General features: G+C 36.6%; 1 protein-coding gene across 3 annotated transcripts in view; it reads left to right on the forward strand.

Moving 5' to 3' along the window:
• Positions 1–20799, forward strand: part of Eps15 (epidermal growth factor receptor pathway substrate 15) — a 187753-nt gene that overhangs the window by 105078 nt on the left and 61876 nt on the right. For all 3 annotated transcript variants that reach the window (XM_004639135.2, XM_023724226.1, XM_023724227.1), the window contains exon 13: positions 8947–9019. In XM_004639135.2, the coding sequence (XP_004639192.2) occupies positions 8947–9019 (73 nt within the window). The remainder of the gene's footprint in view (positions 1–8946; positions 9020–20799) is intronic.

Genomic DNA, 20799 nt, shown 5'->3' on the forward strand with positions numbered 1-20799 from the left:
TTCAGACTTGTAGTGATCCTCCTATTTTCAGCTTCCCCAGCACTGTGATTACAGGTGTGTGCCACCATGCCAGGATTCAGTCAGTGTCTGCCTCAGTGTGCCCCCCCAGGGGTGGAGCCGGCACAGCATGTGGTGTCAGGGATTAAACCCTGGTCCCTGCGCTTGCCTAAGCAAGTGCTTAGTCCACTGAGCTGTCTCACCTGCCCAACTTTTTTTTTAAATTAACTGTTTTTTGGTTCTGGGGGTCGAACTCAGGATCTTGTGCTTGCCAGGAAGGTGCTTATGCCACTGAGCTATCTATCTCCCCAGCCCTTTGTCCTCAAATTTTAATTATTATCAACTTAGTAAATTTTTAGAACAAACAAGCTGTCTTAACTTTCAGGCTTATTTAAATGAAAAGCTCAGACTTCATCATCAGTTGTGGGTAATTATTACTCTAACCTAGTTCAAGGCTCCTGACAGTTCCCCAAATAAGCGATCAGGGTATTGCATTTCATAATAGCTGTCATCAGCTTTCGGAACAGCAAGAGCTTCTGCCTTCTCTTTTCCTGGTCAAGCCAGAAGAGAAAGAACTGTGTTGCTATTTCCTTTCAGAGTTGAAAAAAACCACAAAACCCAGCATGGCTCAGAAATGTGTAGAGAGTTAGCGTTTCCTTTGTTGAATGCCTACATGGTTTTATCTAATGCTGAAATTCTTTTATAATCTTATCTTTATTATTTCAGCTTCATTTACTGCACATGAACTCTTCACCCCAAATGAATTTATCTGTGTAGAATTCGTCCACTTATGGGCCTTTTTCAGAAGTTTTATTATGGTAAAATATAGGTAAAATAAAATTTACCATTTGAACTATTTAAGTGCACATTTGAAGTAACATTAATTTGAATCACTTTATTGTGTAATTGTCATCAATGTCAGTCTCCAGAATTTTTTGTAATCATAAAATTTTTTTATAAAAAATAACTGGCAGATTTATTCAAAAGAGCAATAATGAAGTGAAAGAGGAACTGGCTTTGCAGATCAAGCATAGACTGAGTAAACGGAAAAAGGAGAGAGCACAGAAAGTACGTGTTGTGTCTGGCAAACAGCGTGGGCTATCATAGAAAGTTAGGATAGCCCAAATAAATAATTGAATTGGGATGGATGTTAATTTTTGTCATAAAATTCTGGTCCTGTAGAGCTCTGTCCTCCCCCTTTTAGGTTATTGATGTCACAAATTACAATTTTATTCATGGTGTATCTGCTAATATAGGTTTATAATTATTTTTTGTGCATTTGTCCTTTTTTTGGTACTGGAAATGGAACTCACCACCTCACACTTTCCACTTTGCTGCTGGGCTATATCCTCAGCACATTTATCCTTTAAGTCCTGTAGAAAGTAAAAAGTGGACAGATTTATAGTACCATTGGTTCTTATGTTTGCCTGTGTATTTGCATTGACTTGAAGTCTTTATCTTCCTATGGCTTTAAGCTTTAAGTTTATTGTCTAACATCTTTTTTGGCCAGCTCAGCTGGCCCCAAGGGTGGGGCTGGCACAGCATGTGGTACCCGTGATGAAACAGCTGTCCCATGCCTGCCTAAGCAGGCACTTTAGACTGCTGAGCTATCTCGCTGGCCCCTAACATCCTTTCATTTCGACCTAAAGAACTACCATTAGCATTTCAGACAGACAGACCTAATAGTAATGAATTCCTACAGCTTTATCTGGGAACATATTAATTTTCGGTTTTTGAAGGACATCTTTTTTAGGTACAGATATTTCAATTGACACTTTTTTTCCTGTTTAGTACCATAAATATATCACGTCTTAATGCCTTCTGGTTTTCTGCAGAGGATCCCACTGATAATCCTGAGAAATATACTGATGATCTTGATGTTGACAAGTGCTTCTCTCTTGCTTTATCTTTGTCTTTCAGCATTTTTTTAGTGTGGTTCCCAATGTTTATCCTATTTGAAGTAGATTTGTCAATTTTGGGGAATTTTCCTCTTAGTCACCATCTTCTTGTTCTTTTTTTCCTACTGGGAATTGAACTCAGGATCTTGCACTTGCTAGGCAGAGTCTGACAAAAAAGCTATCTTTAGCTTTTTATTTTTATTTAAAAAAAAAATCTTCCTAGTTTGCTATTTTGCTGACATTTCTTTGTTTTCCTCTATTGGCAGGAATTTGCATTTTCCTACCTCACAATTCTTTCCTTCACAGCTTAGCTGAAGTCTTACTTTCTTCACAAACCATTGTCAGCACAAGAATTTAAAAAAAAAAAAGAAAAGAAAAGGTCACAGGTCTGTCCTGTTACAAATCTGTATATGGTTAGATTTCTAAATTTCTTTGTTAAAATATATAAATGCTTTTTTCTAGTTTTTTTGGGGGGGCGGGGCTGGCTCAGAATGCCTTCAGGGCATGTTTGGCTGGCAGGAGTTGTGGGGATCGAACTGCAGCAACTTGAGGCTGACTGCTTTGTTGAAGCAGCCACTTAAACAATTGAACTAAGGGGCAGGGTCCCTTTTTTCTAGTTTTTAAAAATTATTTATCCTTCATATTCTGTAAGGACTTAAAGTTCACAATATCAATATTTGATGGAAAATACCTGTTCCATGATATGTCAAAGATGTTTGATATTTAGACAATTAGGGTAAACCAAACTGCATATCTTGCAGCTTAATAATAAGCTTCTCTTCTGGAGGGTTAACAGCCTAACTTAGCAGATCAGAATTGGAGAAAAGGAAGGGCTGCAAGGTCAGCCAACATTTTGACCATAGCCTTTCAAGGTCAGTGAAGACTCAGGACATAGGAGAACCTGTACTGTAACATCAAGTAACTCAGCTGTGCTCCAAATTTTCTGATCAAGGAGATTATGGAGCCACAGGGGAACGTGATCGATGATGTATAGTGTGCCTGGGGAGAGTCACATGGAGAGAAAAAACATTCTCTCAGGCTTTCACAGAGAGCACATTGGTCAAGCAATGGCTGTGACTCATCCTCATGGTTGATACTGACAAAGGATCTACAAAGTGCGGTACAGGGCTGCAGGATAAATCCGGAGGGTACTTGACTGACCTTATCAGATACAAAAGTTCCATTTCTTGTTATATGGGTCTTGCTTTATCTTGGTCTTAACCATCCAGCAGAAAAGTATAAAAACAAGGTATATAAAGTAAAGCCATATTAGTATGATGAGCTGTAAAAGGCTCAAGTCAATAATTTCTGAGGATAACCCACTAATATTATAGACTTCTAGACAGTGTTGGATTGTTTTGCTGAATTCAAACACCTATAGTATTTAGATGCCAATAGAATATCCACCTCTGACAGAACTAAACAAAAAAAAAGGGGAAACAAAGGAAAGATCATTTTGTATTTATATATACAAAATAGGATAGATATATAACTACTTTCACTTAATTCAATGAGAAGAAAGAGGTGTACTAATAGTGTTTGGACAGAATATCCTGTCTGCTTCTTGTATTATAGATAACCACTAAGAAGATAACGATGTACAATGTATTGATTATTGCAACTGTCCTATTAATGAGCTTTGAAAATGTCTCATTTGTATTTGTTTCTCAATAAAATTAAAATTAAAAAAAATTGTCAGAAGAGTTACTGTTGATATACATACCACAGTTTATTTGGTAATTAATCTTCCTGTCTACACTGAAACCAAGGAAACTTCTGTCCCTCTCTAGGAGTCAGGTTCCCATCCTTTGTGTTCCAGCAACACCCAGGACATTACAGTGTAATTATCTGTGTATGTTCTTTTCTCCAATACTGCACATCAGATATATGTATGCACACACTGAATTGAGACCATGTGTTTTGTTTTGATTAGTATTGGCATGAACCTAGGGCATTTGCTTCATTCCCAGCCCCAGTTTCATTTTGAGACAAGGTTTTTGCTAAGTTGCTAAGGTATGTCCCTGCTGACCTTTGAACTTCTGGTTCTTCACATTTCTTTTTTCTCAGCTTCCCAGAGTGGTGGGATTGCAGGATGTTGCAACCATGCTGTGCTTTCAAAGCATCTTAATGGTAAATAACTATCCCACTGTTTTATGTATCCCTAATGTAAAGCACAGTAATAATTCAATATTTTTGAATCAGTACAAAGGTTTTCAAGTTGCATAGGGTACCTTTGGTTTTGGTTCTGTAGTATATTTTCTTTCATGTTTCATATTAAGTCCACATCTGCTTTGTAATGTTCAGTTGGTAGATGAGAAGACTAGAGCTTACTAAAGAGTTTATTACTATTTAACTTTTTATTTAGTTTCAAATAAAGTCATATTAGATAGACTTGGTCACAACTCTATATTTAAATCAATTGTTTTAATTGTGAGATGGGGGCTGGGGATGTGGCTCAGTAGAATAAGTGCTTGCCTGGCAAGTGCAAGGGCCTGAGTTCAATCCCCAGTTCCACCAAAAAAAAAAAAAAAAGTAAGAATAATAATAATTGTGAGGTGGATGCTTTTATGTCAGACTGGATCAGGAGCCATTCTCCAGTTCTTGCTTAGAGAGTCAACAAAAAGATGATATCTTCTATTTAAATGGTGTGGGAAGAAAATAGGAAGTGAGAGAGAAAGAAGAGTTGTGACCTGAAGAAATGCTGGGCTATTGAACTTCTGAAGTCCCCTTCTGAAGAAGAAGACCAATAGCTATTTCCACAGTGACTTAAGATGATCTGTGATATGTGATAGCCTTTAAATTTTGGGTTGTTTTTCTTCAGATCCTATACATGGAAACCATATATTGAATTTTCAAAGGTAGAGAATAGTTAGATAATTTTGAATATTTAGATAAGATTTTATTTTATTTTGGTACCAGAAATCAAACTCAGGACCTTGCACTTGGCAGCCAGGTGCTTGCGCCACTAAACTAGATCCTTAATCCTCAGGTAATATTTCGAGGCAATGAGTATTAGTGATTATATTATATATTCTACAGCTGTATGAGATTGCTTTCTCAGCTTTATTATAACTGTCCTTTTTACAAATTTGAAAATTACCCCATTATTTAAAATTCTAAGTAAGATTAGTATTAGAACTTAAAGCCTTATTTTCCTAATTACGTGGCATTTTGTACATTTCTCCTTCCAAGCCTAAGATTATAGAGATGTTAGCATTTATGTATGAAAACTAAGATGAGGGCTCTGAAAAATTAAGTGGCATAGAGTCAGAAAAACTGTTTGATAGTGGAATGAGATTGGAATCCAGGTCTCTACTTTTTTTTTTTTTTTTTTTTGCTCATTTTCTTGCTCTCTGAAAGACCCAAATGCCATCTGAAGACTACAAAATGAGAATAAATAACATGCTTTTTTTTTTCTTTTTTAAATTTTTTTTTTATTTATATTTATTTATTGTGTGTCTGTGTGTGTGTGTCTGTGTGGCCAGCTCAGCCCACCAGGGGGCGGGGCTGGCTGGCATGTGGTGCTGGGGGATTGAACCGCGGGTCCCTGTGCTTTGCCAAGCTTGTTCCAAGTAGGTGCTTTAGACCACTGAGCCATCTCTCCAGCCCAATAACATGCTTTTAACATGCTTTTTTTTTTTTGTTTCTGATAAGAAATTGGTAGTAAAGCATGTAATAGTAAGAACATTCTTAGGGTTAAATGTGCACCAAAAGGATTTTTATAAATAAGCCTCAAGACTGAAAAATAAAGTTCTTACAGCTCTTTGGTTTACAGGTGTTTCTAATTTGTACTGTTTTCTGGTTAGAGAACAACTGGGCTTGTGTTCAGGAAAAAGACGAAAGACTGTATCTGTGGAGGACTTTGAAGGTGACTTAACTCTTTCTCCACAATAATCCTGGAATTGTATCAAAATTAAGACATGTGGCTCACTTCCTTCTCCCCGTAAACAGAGCCTGGGAAAATGGAAATGAATTGTGTGGCCTCGGATCCTCAGCCTGACTGTCCTTGTCAATAGCTTCTGACTACTTCATACTAGATTTGCTATTAACCTTAGGTTTCTGAAAACTTAGGCCTTGCCTTTTGGTAGTTCAGATACTGGGTTACATACAATCTGGCCTGTCAACTTTTGAAAAATCTGGGCCTCACTCATGATAAACATGAGTCCTACCATTTAGCTATATCCCCAATCCTTTTTATTTTAAGTCAAGGTCTTGTAAATTGCTGAGGTTGGCCTTAAATGTAAGTAGCTGGGACACTGGCATACACTGCCATACCCAGCTCAATTGTAATTTTTTGAATGAAGAATTTTTCCATTTTACCTCAGATGGTCTTTTGTAAAATTTTTTTTTTTTTTTTTTTTTTTTTTTTTTTTTTGGCAGAACCAGGGATTGAACTCAGGCCCTTGCACTTGACAGGCAAGCGCTTATTATATCCCCGGCCCTCTTACATCTTTCATACCTGCATATATTGGTGTGCTCCTTGGAAAGTTACATATAAATACTATTTTTTATTTGGCACAGATCCTTGAAAAGAGAATTAAGCTTTAAATCATTGATGTTATGCAAAATGCTTTATATTGGTTATGCAAACATCTCCTTTGGAAAACACGTTTTTAAAAGGGGAGAATCTAAGAAATATGGGTAGGTATCTTTTGTGTAGCTAAATTTATATGTAGGTATGTTTCCTTGCCTGAAATGAGAGGATAGTTACAGAAGTTAAGAGCCATTACAAGACAACAGAATAGCCGTTTGGCATCTTTGGAACTATAAGTCTAAAAGAAAATTATTTTGTATCTGAAATACAGCACATGTCTTTTGTAAACAATGACACATTTGTTTTTTTGTTTTCTTTTTAGCAATATAGTCCTTTGTTTTAATTATAGAAGTAATTATAAGACCAAAATTTTATTAGATAAGCCTGAATTGAAAGTCAAATTTCATTGATCTCTGTATTAGGAAGAATTAATACTGAATGCCTAAAGACTCCCGTAGTTTTTTCAGTTGGGAGTGGGCTTCAGGGTACATTTGGAGACTTCACTGCTGCTAACCCTTCCCCTCCCTTAAATTATGAAAAGAATTTCAAGGCTTCCTCCATTTTACTCAGACATGGACAGTGTTTACTGGTGAGAGCTGATGGACCTTTCTCCTCAAGCAGGCTGCCTTCCTGTGCTCTGCCATTCTGCTGTGGCTACTTTAAGTCAGCTCACTGCCTTCAGGCAGCCCCATGTATTCTGGGTTTTCTGAGCACACACATTTGGGACAGGAGCTAGCAGCAGAGCAGGAAGAACTAAAACACACACACCCACACTGGTGTGCAGTGCTGATATGCGACACTGTGGCATGTTTTTTGTCCTTTCTGTCTTCTGTCTGAAATGGAGCTGAAATGACATTGACCTTGTGTGGAAAGCCTCTGAGGGTTTGGGTTAGAGGGAGGGGGCTAGATTTTCATGTGACTTATTTCTGATAGACTGCAGCAGCACTGAAAACATTCATCTGCTCACATAGAGAAAAGAAAAAATTTCCAAGATTGAGCTTGCAGAATTTGTGTGGTATTTTAATATTTTTTCCCTTGTGTTTTTCTGTTTTTCAATTTTATCTAATTTGATAAGGGTTGAGGTGGGGGATGAATTTTGCATAATAAGTAATTGAGAGATGGAAGGATTGCAGCAATGATTCGTATGGTAAGGGACTGTTTAAAATCTCCGAGACATCGCGACCCACATTGCAACCCATCTGACAAACGGTTAGTGAGCTCCTTGGCCATCTCAAGCCTTTAAAAGTAACAGTATACAAATAGCTCTTTTTATGTGCTTTTTCCCCCTTCTATATGAATCTTAAGATCGTTGTGCCTACATAGCCGAAACAGTTGATTTTTGTCTACATTTAAAATATCACTTAAAAGAGTGAAAAATACGAAGCATGCAGTTTACCCCTTAAGTCTCTCCTTTTTGTGTATTTGTCTCGCTTTCCTTTGTGCTAGAGCTAAAAGGAGGCTGAGCATAACATTTGATTTATATCTACGTTAGAGACTGAAATATAGTAATGAAGCTTTAAGGAGAAACTCTGCAATACCAGTTGGAGGACTTCTTAAATGCTATCCTTCTCTCTCCATGTTATCTTTTAAAATCCCCCTCCCCCATACAGGATTTTATGGACTTTTCTTTCTTTTTGTAGGAAAAAAAAAGGAGTGGGAGCTGTGTGTGTTGTTGGGGGGGTGTGCAGATTTTTTGTAAACACAGGCATTTAAATTTCTTATATAAAAAGAAATATCTTTATTTTGAATTCTGAATCTAAGGTAGAGATTCATTCATAGGAAGCCTGCTGTTATCAAAGCATGTAAGAAATTAGATAATGGTATTTCAAAATAAAAGTAGAACCCCATGTGTTTAATTTGAGAAGAAATAAATGCTACTATGAGTCCTTTTTATAAATGTATATATTTTACATATTTGATTAGTTGTGTTAGTAGGTGATCTCAAAATAGCTTTTGTGAGTACGTTTAGTATTTGATAGAAAAATTACCAGTGCTAACAATCTTTTCCGTTTTCTCTGTGTTGTTCCATTCTAATATTGATGTGCAGTGGTGACTTAAAGAAAAGTTAACACTTCAATAAGTGGCTTTTTCCTTAATATTGTTCACTGTTTCTATTAGCAATTTTCATTTAATTTGACAGTGATATTTAAGAGTTAAGCTTAGAGAGCTGATGCAACCCCTCCTTTTCTTCACCAGCAGTTTTCATTGGACAGTATTTCCATAGCAACAGTGAGATCAGTGAAACCTGAGTGTTTCATTGATTATTTTTCTCTTCTTCCTTTTTTAATCTATTCTCTTTTCACCACATATTAGTGAGGAAGCAATTTTTTTTTACAAAGTCTGTATTGATTTCTATTCCATAAATAATTAAAAGAGGGTAGAAATATCTGCCCTTCATTTAATTATTGAATGTTTCACTATGTATTTAAAAAGCGATTCAGGATTAGGAGGATGGATAACGATACCAGCTGTAGCTGATGTTCTCAAATATTCTTGCATTGTTTGCTGGTCTTCTAGGGAAAAGAATAATGTGGAAAAAGACCTTAAGGAGAAGGAAGATACTGTTAAAGAGAGGACAAGTGAGATTCAGGTAAGTGAGATTTCAAATGTACTACTATTCCATTTCTGATTTAGGAATATTTGTTTTAAATATATAGGATCATTGTTTGGTGGATATAGTATTAGATCTAGGAAATATCTCATTTGTATGATATGAATGTCTATCTTTTTTAACAAGATCATATTTGCTTTGAATTTTGGCCTAAGAGCTTACAATACAATGAGAAAGCAGTATTTTACAGCATAGATTTCTAGATTTGAAAGTAATTTTTAAATGAAATTTATTTGCATACTATATTATTGAAGTTAACTTTGAATGACTTTTGATGTGAATATTATGCCACTAAAATGAAATGAGATCATTTTATCATCATCATCATGAAAAACCAATTTGCTTTTTCATGCATGTGAGATTTTGTTAGCTATGAGACCTAATCTTTTCAGAGTATTTCTTTCTTTCTTTTTTTTTTTTTTTTTCTTTAACAGTGGAAGAATTTGTTGAAAGAAAGAAAGCTGTCTGAAAGGGATAGGAGGAGGCCCAGAAAGTGGGTTTCCCCAAAACTGTTTTTTATATTATGATAAGGTGGGAGATGACACAGAATAATTTAAAATGATGCTTTATGAGTTACTGAGAAACCAAGATAACTTTGTCTTAATGAGGTTTAATTCATTTTCACTTATATATTGTGTTACACAGTTTGATTTTACAAGTAGAAAAGGTAATGAAACTTCTGTTTGGGAAATGATACAACATGGGATATTTCAAACATTGGAAACATTGGAAATTGGGTAGTGTTTTATTTTAAGCAGTTAGCTATGCATGTGGCCATGTTATTTGTTACCTTTTCTTGAATGCTACACCAGCCCATAATAGGAGATTGGATGTAGAAGCACTAGTAGGAGCTATCAGAAAGAGAGCATAGATGGATATTTATTGTATTATTTGTATGTTGGATATCCCTGCTTGTACTAAGTTTTAAATTGCCAAAAGGTCTGATATGTTTGACCCATTCTTTTATTTTGATGTAGTATGTTCATTAAATATTGTCTGTCAGGTATATTATGCTAGGGTGGGAAAATGATTTACTGTAGAGCTGGAGAAGCCGAGAGGCTTCTTTTTGATAATTGATAACTGATAAGTGCATTTATTTCATGTACTGAAATTTTCCTAGGGGCCAGGGAGATGGCTCAGTAGAATAAGCGCTTCCCTGGCAAGCGCAAGGGCCTGAGTTCAAACCCCGGTTCTGCAAAAAAAAAAAAGAAAGAAAAAAAAGAAATTTTCCTAAAAGCAATGCAAAAGTCAAGAGATCATCACCAATATATTTCTCTACCCAATTTCCAGTGTTTTCAGTGTTTGAAATATCCTATGTTGTATCATTTCCCAAACAGAAGTTTCATTATCTTTTCTATTTGTAAAAGCAAACTATTTAACACAATACATAGGTGAAAATGAATTAAACCTCATTAAGACAAAGTTATCTTGGTTTCTCAGTAACTCATAAATACAGTGGTTTTTTCCCCCACTGTAGTGAGAAGTGTGATAGGGAGGTTGCCTAATTTATTTTTGTGCAGTTTTTAAGCATTTTAAGAAATACAAAAGAATCATTGACTTTAAGCAGTTATTGCTAAAAATAATTTGAGAATGGAAAATAAAATCTACAAAATATTCTCCTTGTGAAGAAATAGATATATAATTACTGATACAGTCTTAGCTGCTAAATTTAGCCAGTTTCTATTTTAAAGTACATATTTTTTTCAGATGTGGTGATGCATACCTGTAATCCCAGTGGTTGGGAGGCTGAGGCAGGATGATTGCTGAGAGTTTAATAGCTTGGACTACATAGCAAGTTCAAGGCCAGCCTGAACTACACAGCGAGGCCCTGTCTCCAAGACAAGCTACTAGCTACCTAGGTTCTAGTACTTTGCTATTTGAGTACATCTACCTGTTGGTTTTTCCCCACTGCATTTTTTGAAGATGGGAATTTAAATAGCTGCTAAAGACCACTAAAATTTCCATTGTTCTTTTCAGTCTAAATGTGTTATCTTCTAATATTTGGTTTCATATAATTAAAAAGTTTTGTTGCCAGTCAGAATTTCTGTGATATACCTCTTATTCTTTGTAGTGACAGAAAGATATAATTAGATAGATAGATATTTAACCTTAAATTTTATGAAATCCAAAATACATTGTTGGCATAAGGAAGTCTAAATTATTGAATTTTTATGTAGAGGGTCCTGTATACATGAGGCATATTTGATCATGCTTGGTAAAGCTCAAGTAATGTTTGTTAACACTAAATTCATTGAAAAGTAACAGGTTAATTAAAGCTTTGGTTAATAGATTTAATTATTCATTTTATTCCAATATAAGTATCTTTGTGTTGTCAATTAAGGTATTAAGCTAAGAGTGATAATACTTGACATGTATAAGGAATTAAAAATCTTTCATTTTTGTGATGATTTTCAGTCCTTTGAAGCATATTAACATCTTATCAAAAATGGCAATGATTTATAAGTTAACTTCTTTGCTTATTGAATTACCCATTGATGATGAGACATAGGCAAAGTATAAAATGAGTAATTTTAAAATTAAAACATATGATTTCAGAAATACATAATATCTGATCTCTCTGGCAGAGGCTATTTTATTACAGTTGTTAAATGGCAGAATTGAAGAAAGCACCCTTTGCTGCCTCTTTTGGCCCCACTTTCTAATGGAGATGCTGTTGCTTTTCTCTATATTAATAAATTCACAAATAATTATGTGAACTCAAACACAGAAGCCAAACTTTTAAAACCAAAAGACTTGAGGGTTTTTGTTGGTTTATTCTTTTTTGTTGTTGTTGTTGCTTGTTTACTTTTTTGTTTGGTGCTGGCATTTAGCTACCAGGATCTTGTGTATGCTAACCATGATCACCCCACTGGCCAACCTTTTAGCTTTGTATTTGTATATTTCACCTTATTTTACTTAAAGTAGAATAGCTTCTACATAATTTCTAAATTTTCATTTCTCATCTTTGTCTGCATGACCTCAGTTTGAAAATCTTCAAAATTTTTTCTTTTCTTTTGTATTTTGTTTTTAGTTTTAGAGTTTGGATTTTTTGAAACAGATTCTTGATATTTGGTTTAGGCTGACCTTGAACTCACTAGATAGCCCAGGTTGTCCTCGAACTCAGGCTGATCCTCTTGCCTCAGCCTCCCAAGGGCTGGGATTACTGATATCGCCATGAGGCCTGGATCAAGATTTTTTTCTTAAAGAGGTCTTTAAATTTTATTTCATCAAATGACTGCTGGAAAATAAGATACAGTACTCGTTTATCAAATTCTGTTTTTTAAAAATAGACCCAATACAACCCAGTTCCAAAATCTTGTGAAAGACTATTTTATCTCAGATGTTTATGGTTTGAGCTTTTTTATTGTAGAAGAAGGTAGTCTCACATTTTCTTCTATCTTAAACTGCCTATGTACAGTCTTATTAATATGTTTCTTCTGACTAGTAACAATTGTTTTAGGGCTTTATAAGGGCCTTTCTTCAGACTGCATAGAGGTTCATATCAAAAAACTGAGTTCTTGGCTTTGCCAGTTCCTAGATTTGTGATCCTAAGTAAGTTATTTAACCACTGTCTTTGTTTTCTTTTCTATGGCATGTTATAAAAATGCCAAACACTTCAAAGGTGATGTGAAGAGATAATTGAGCCCTGTGCGTTGGTGTACATCTGTAACTCCAGGCACTCAGGAGACTCAGGCAGGAGGAACCGAAGCTTAAGGCCAGTGCCTGAGCAACTTAGCAAGACCTCATCTCAAAAATAAAAATAAGAAAAGGACTGGAGATGTAGAACACTTGCCTACCATGCATGAGGCCCCTGCCTCAACCCTCCACTCCCACCTCCACCCCCACCCCCACCCCCATCCCCACCCTCACCCTCACCCTCACCCTCACCCTCACCCGTGTATGATGGAGAGAGGGAAGGAGTCTGGGAGAGAACTCTCTTGTGCCATGGCTGTCTCTTTAGTTACCACCCTATTTTTCCCTAATTGTATTGCCAGTTTTTCTGTTCCTGTTTTTTTGTTTTGTTTTTAACCAACCTTATACAGTCTGCTATTTAACCATTTCTCTGTTCTTTAATTTTTTTTTTCCCTGTGGCCAGCAAGCTATAAGGCCAGATATATTGGTCTTCCTGTATGTTACTGCTTTCTAATGTTATTCTCTTCTAAATCTTCCGCTACCTGAGCGCACTGTGTGTATGTATGTGTGCTTGTATTTGCTTTTCCTTTTTTTTTTTTAACAGATCTCATTCTGTGTAGTGTAGGCTAGCTTTGGACCTGCTCATGTAGCCCAGGCTGGCCTTATGTCATGATCTACTAATGAGTTTGTAGGTGTGTACCACCACACCTGGCAGTACAAAGCAAGGAAGACTTAATTGTTGGGATTTTTGTTTGGTTTTGGTTTTTTGTTTTTTTTTGAGACAGGGTCTTGTTGTGTATTGCAGGCTGACCTTGAACTCACGGTGGTCCCCCTGCATTAGCCTCCCAAGTGCTGAAATTACAGATGTGTGCTACCACACCTGGCTGTGTATGCATGTGTGTGTCTCCTTCTTTCCTGTTCCATATTCCCTCTAACGTTGTTCTATGCTGAGGACTCCCACATATTTATTAAACTTCAGTTCCTCTGAGTGCCATTCCCATATATCAGTTAACTACTTTGGTGTTTATCATTTCAAAGTCACTATGTTTTAAATGAGCTTCACCATGTTAAAAATAATTAGATTCAGGGCCGGCGGTATGGCTCAGCGGACTAAGCGCTTGCTTACGTAAGCGCAGGGGCGAGGGTTCAATACCTGGCTCAGCCTGCCACGCTAGCCCCGCCTTCGGGTGCGCTGAGCCGGCAGTGGAGTCTGGGCATGGTGGCACGCGCCTATAATCCCAGCACTTGAGAGGCAGAAATCAGGAGGATCACTATTAATGTGGGCTATGTAGTGAGACCCTGAACAACAAAAAAAAGAAAATCCAATAAAAAATTGGATTCATTTTTGAACTTAGATATTTTTATCAGTGTTTTTCCATCTCATTGCTGCCACCTTTATCACCTAACATGTAAAAATTTAGTTATATTACAAGTTCTTACTGTATTCTTGCCTTCCTAAACAAATTCTAGTGTCATGGCTCTAACTTGTGAAAATTTTTTCTGCTACCTATTGCTACTGTGGATGTCATACCTCATGGATTAGAAGTAGAAAAACAGATGAATTACAAGCTCTTTGAACTGTATACCATACACCTTACCTTTTCCTTCTTGCTTCTGCTTGTAGGTTTTGTTGCTGCAATCTAGAATGTTTCCTTCCTGCTTGCCTATGTGAACTCCACCATGCCTTAAGGGCCAGCTCAAATCCCACCACTTCTCAAACTTTTGAATCCATGTTTCTTTGGAAGTCCCAGAGGCATGCTTGTCTACTTCCATTTACAGGGCTAGTTCGGTCTCTATGTATGTTGATTCATGTCATCTTTCACCTGACATTATGATCACTTTGTACTTAGATAAATTTATTTTATTTTGAAAAGTAAAAAAAGTAAGTACAAAAATCAGAAACAAAGGTACAAGCAGGGTAACATAAAACAGTACATATGTTACAGATTTTCAAAACAAGAATAGCTGATTAACAGTGGTTGGTATATGACCTTATTTTATCTTTTATTCATTTTAATGAGAAAAAAGATAAAATGGCAATGAGACAGTTTCAAAACAGGTATGACAGTTACAATAATTAATACATTGCATATTGTTGTCTTCATAGTAGTTATTCAGAAGACAAGATGTAGACGTGATTTCATGTCTAAACAATATTAGTATAAACCTTCTCATTGAACTAAGAGAAAGTAGGTATATATCTATCCTAACTATATTATATATGAAAATATTTTTTTCACTACAAAATGATCCTTTATATCCCTCTGTTTTGTTTTGCGTTCTTAGATATTGTGCCTTTTATCATACTATTATGACGTGTGACTAGATGTCCCCCCCCCCCCAAAGTCTCATGTGGTCATAGATGGGACTTTTTGGAGGTGACTGGATCTAGGGTTTGTGATGCTGGGATTAAGGATGTGATGCTGGGATTGATTCATGTTGCAATGGTAGGATTAAGGCTGCCCCATGCTGGGTATGACTCCTACCTGCCCTATGGGTGGGTAGCCTCGACAGGGTATAGGCAAATCCCTTGCTTCTTGCTGCCTTCTGCCTGCAGTTAACTGTTTCTCTTCTGGGATGCCCCTCTGCCATGCCTGCTCCTTACCTTACTGAAACCTCTACAAACTGTGAGTCAAATAAATCTTTCCTCCTTTAACTTGGGATGTCAGATATTTCGTCTCAATAATGAGAAAAGTAACCAAGACACATATCTTCTTCACCACTGGATTTGGTAATATGTTATTGGGTGGAAGTATATTTAAAGAGTATTGACAATAAAAATGAATAGACTTTGATTTTTTTACCTGAAATTAAAAATAAGAAAGACACACCCAGAAAGCAGAGAAGAAAGGATTGGTAGCATGTTAGGGTTCATTGGTCAAACTTTTCCATATTGTTCAAATTAGCCTCATGCAAAAGAAACTTGAAACATCACCAGTTAAGAGTCAGTAAGTAACTCAGGGTAATTCACTATAGTTTTAAAATTTTAATTCAGTTAGTTTGTTTTTTTATCTCTACCCCCAAAACACACACCTGGGATAGGGATAGTTTTTTTTATTTGGAAATAAATTTAGATGCTTGAGCTGGGCATTTGTTTCCTAGAAATAATTTTCTTTTTTTGTAAATAATTTTCTTTAGAGTACATTAGAGTGCATGTAATTAAGAAGTAAAGTCAAACTAAAGCACCTGCTTAGGCAAGCTCAGGTACTGGGGTTCAACCCTGGCATCATGTGCCACTCCAGTCCTGACCCTGGCATGCTGAGCTGGCAACTGAGACTGGGCATAGTTGTGCACATCTGTAATCCCAGCACTGGGGAGGCTAAAAACAGGAGCATCTCTGCGAGTCCATTCTGCAGGTCCAGTCTGCATAGTGAGACCCTGTACCAAGCAGATGGAAAAAAAAGAAAAAAGAAATGAAGTTAGGTTTTTAATGGGATTTTCTAGCATTCAGCCTAGTTGCTTAGGTTCTCTTTGTTTTATGAATTAAAGATTTAAAGATTTATACTTAATCAACTTTTTCAATAATATTTTGAATGTACTTAATGTGCCTGATTATTGATAGCTTTCAACTAGTCTCTAAAGGTGCTTTTTAAATTAAATAGCAATTTTAAGTGAGATTACCAAAAATACTCAAAGGTTCTTTTATGGTTTGTGTCTGGATGTTCCCCCCAAAGCCTCATGCAGTCATAGTACGCTATTCTAGAGTTTGTGGTTAATTCACGATCCAAGGCTGGGATTATGGGTCTGAGTACTGCTGGGATTATGGAGGTGAGTGCTACACCGAGCCTGCGACAGATAGCCTGAAAGCAGTATAAGGAGGAAAGACACATGCTCTCTGTTACCACTACTCCACCCTTTGTTCTTGCTGTTTTTCACTGCCGTGAACTGCTGCCCTCTGCCACGTGCCTCTCTGTCTTGGAGCCACTGAGTATGGACTGGAACCTCCACTAACTGTGAGCTCAATAAATCTTTCCTTCCTTCATTTTGGGTGTTAGGTATTTTTGTCCCAGCAACGAGAGAAAAGTAACTTAGGTTCTTTTATTCTCTTTAATAATTCTCTAAGCAAAAATATACTACTATAAGTACATGTCTTTATGCTTTTTAAAAGTTGTATTCATAAATTAATGCCCTTTAGATTTGTACTCTTTAATATGAGACACAAACTCCTATTACTAAATTTCATAGATTTAATTCAGAGTTGCTTATTCAATGGTACATATGACTTGCATTACTAAGATAAACTATCCTTTTTAACATGTCATTTTCAGCAATTTGAATGACTTCTAGAAAAACTTCATTTTTCTTAAAATTTCTTTTTAAATTCAAGGTATCCCAACTCAAGTATCATTTCGTTGCTGGATGGGATATCTTGGATGTGGCTTCCTTTGGTGTTTTTCTAAAATAGAGTTTGGAACTGTATTACACTGGTTGTATCTACTTCATCCTTACCGTGCTCTAAATGCTATCCTTTTTTTGGCAGGGGGGTGGTGGTGGTAAATACCAGTGGGAAGCAAGTAGAGCATGATCACAGGAAATAGAGAAGAACTAGGAAAGGCATCTGTGCAAGTAGTTTCACTTGCTTTAGGATGGCATTGAAAGTGCTAAGATCAGTAAACCTAAGGTTGAGGAAAAAAAAATTAGCCAAGCTCAGTGAAAGGTACTGTACACTAGAACCTGCTGTCTTTCTCGTTACTGGGCGTGGCAGGGGTGAAGAGTGTGGGGCAGAGGAGAGACACATCTGTTGCCTTTATTTACTCTCAAGGTAAACAAATTTGTACCAAACTAAAATACCTAAGTATTTTCAGCAATTTGAGTATATCTCAGTACTGACAATGATATGGAAATTACATTGCAGTGAGAAGGTAGCCCTATAAGTAAATTTGCAGTTAAATTTTCATTTCTGCTAACCATGCACATTTGCAATTGTTCATTCTGACTTTGTGCACTTTAAGTTAAATCTGCTCACTCAAAATGAAGATCTTTTTGTTTGTCAGTTCGTGCTAGCATATTATGGGGGTCTTTTTTTCATATTTAGAAATAGAAGCATTTCATTAATATGAAGTATTTTTTTTAGTAACCTTCGCCTTCAGGCCTGTACTTTTGTATCACTATGAATTTTTACTGCAGTTAAGAAATGAGAAAAGGAAATTTGAGTGAAATGTGTTTGCTCTTGGAAAGACATAGGGCAAAGAATAAATGAATATTACATTGGTTTGTTTAGTCTCTTCTTACGTAAGTGTATCTTCTAAGGTTGTGTTTATGTGGTTCACCAAATATACTTTTTAAGAAATCAGTTTATTGAAGGAAATCAACATTACTCTTACTACTGATAATTTTGATATAAGAAATCAGTCTTTGGAATATTTATTTATTTAATTTATGTATTTGGTACAGAGTCTCACTATGCAGCTCAGACACGTAGTGATTCTCCTGTTTTCAGCCTCCGCAGTGCTGGGATTACAGGTGTGCTCCACCACACCCAGACTCATGCTGGCTCAGCAACCCCCAGAGGTGGGGCTGGCACAGCATGCTGTACTGGGGATAGAATCCTGGTCCCTATGCTTGCCTAAGCAGGTGCTTAGTCTTTGGAACATTTTTGGATTGATATGAAAATACAGTGATGTGATAGCTGCAAATTTGTCATTTTCTAACTGTAAAAGAAATATATATTCACAGTAAATTTATTTTATTTGTTTCATGTATTTAGTACAGGGTCTACAGGGTCTCACTACACAGATCGGACTTGTAGTGATCCTTCTTGTTTTTCAGACTCCAAGCACTGGTATTACAGGTGTGGGCAACCATGCCCAGTCTCTTATCACCATCTCTGCATGCTCCGGATTGAACCCCTGGCCCCATGTGTCTGCCTAAGCAGGCGCTTTAATCCGCTGGAGCTATCTGACCCACCCTAGTAAATTTTTTTCTTTCCAATCAAATTTTATTGTTACATTTTAGATATACGTAATGATTACATTCACCACAGAGAATTTTTATCTGTACATGATACAGTTTGTTTCTTTTTTTTCCCCCTGCATTCCCCTACCCATTTTTAAACCTCATCTTGTGTCCCTGTTTATAAAAGTGTCTTAGTTACTGTTCTCTCATTGCTGGGACAAATACCCGACACTCAAAGTGAAGGAAGGAAAGGTTTATTTAGCTCACAGTTCCTGGAGGTTTCTGTCCATATTCATCTGGGTCCAACACAGAGTAGCACATGGCAGAAAGCAACCTTTCATGGCGGTGGCAAAGAGCAAGAGCTCAAAGGAGGGGTAGCAGCAGCTCAAGCAGCTAGCTTCTCTTCCTACCTTACACTGTAATGCAAATTACCTGCCCCAGGGCAGGTGCAGCATCCACACCCACAGTAATCCATCACAAACTCCAGAAGCTGCCCCAAGACTGCATGAGGCTTTGGGGGGACACCTATACACAAACAATAACAAAAAGCCTCCCTTGTTTCCCTCCCCATTTGGACATTTTCTTTCCATTTCACATTACCTTTTGTACATTCTGGTCCTTATTTACATTTTTGGTTTCTCACACCAGTGATATAGTGCAATATTTATACATATGTCCAATTTATTGTACTTAAGAGTATGGTCTTTTTTTTTAACATTTATTTATTGTGTGTGTGTGTGGCCAGCTCAGCCCACCAGGGGGCGCGGCTGGCTGGCATGTGGTGCTGGGGGATTGAACCGTGGTCCCTGAGCTTTGCCAAGCTTGTTCCAAGTAGGTGCTTTAGACCACTGAGCCATCTCTCCAGCCCAAGAGTATGGTCTTAAGGTGCATCCATTTACCTTAGAAGTGTTTCAAGTGTATCCTTCTTTATGGCACAGTAGTACTCTGTTGTATAGGAAAAAAAAAAACAACACATTTTCTTAATTCATTTACCAGTTGATGGGCATTTGGGCTATTTTCAAGATTCCCCTATTGCAAACTATGCCACTGTAAACATGTGTCCGTAGATTGCTGTGGTATGATGTCTATAATTCTTTTGGGAGGATACTGAGAAAAGAAATAGCTGGTTTGAGTGGAACCTTTAGTCCTAATTTATTGAGGAATCTCCATACTGATTTCCACAGTGGTTGCACCAGTGTCCACTCTCACCAACAGTGGAGGATTTCTTTTTCCCTACATCCCTGCCAGCATTTGTTATTGATTGATTTCTAGATGATAGCCATTCTTTCTGGGGGTAATCTGGAATCTCAGCACTTTAATTTGCATTTTATTAAATGACCAGTGATAATAAACATTTTTTTCATATATTTATTTGCCATTTGTATTTCATTATCTGAGAAATACATCTCAGAAGCCCATTTTTAGATTTGCACTTTAAATTTGAGGGTCTGATTTTTTTTTTTTTTTTTTTTTTGAGTTCTTCATACTTTTGTCTGAAGAACAGCTGCTAACATTTTTTTCCCACAGTGTGGGTTGTTTCTTCACTATGGCAGTGGCTTCTCTTGCTGTGCAGAAGCTTTTTAATAAAATAAAACTCCCAGTTGTTAATCATTTATGATAGTTCATGTGTGGTTGAGGTTTCTTTCATAAAATATTTGCCTGTATTGATGTCTTCAAGAATTCTACCTATTTTATTTTCCAGCAGATTTACTGTTTCTGTTTAATAAAGTCTTTGATGGACTTTGATTTTAGTGTAGTGCATTGTGAAACATATGGTTTCATTCTAATCTTTAGCATGTGAAAAGCCAGTTTTTCTAGCACTATTTTTAAAAAGGCTTTTTTTCCAGTGAGGGTTTTGATATCTTTGTCAAAGATAAGGTGGCTAAATATGTCTGGAGTTGTTTCTACATCTTCTAATCTGTTCTGTTGATCCTTGGGTCTGTTCCCCCCCCCCATACCATGCTGTTTTTATCACAGTAGCTTTGTAGTATAGTTTCAAGTCAGACAGGGATTGTGATGCTCCCTGCCTTGCCTTTATTGCCCAGAATTGCCTTTGCTATTCTAGGTCTCTTCTGGTTCCAAATGAATTTTAGGATTTTCTTTAATTCTCTTGAGCTATGTTGTTGGAATTTTGGTTGGAATTGCATTAAATCTGTATAACAGTTTTGGAAGTATGGTCATTTTCTTCCTTTCCTTTCTTTCTTTTTTTTTTTTTTTCTTTTTCTTTTTTT

Source organism: Octodon degus, unplaced genomic scaffold (genome assembly GCF_000260255.1).
Source record: "Octodon degus isolate 3935 unplaced genomic scaffold, OctDeg1.0 scaffold00107, whole genome shotgun sequence".
Taxonomy (NCBI): domain Eukaryota; kingdom Metazoa; phylum Chordata; class Mammalia; order Rodentia; family Octodontidae; genus Octodon; species Octodon degus.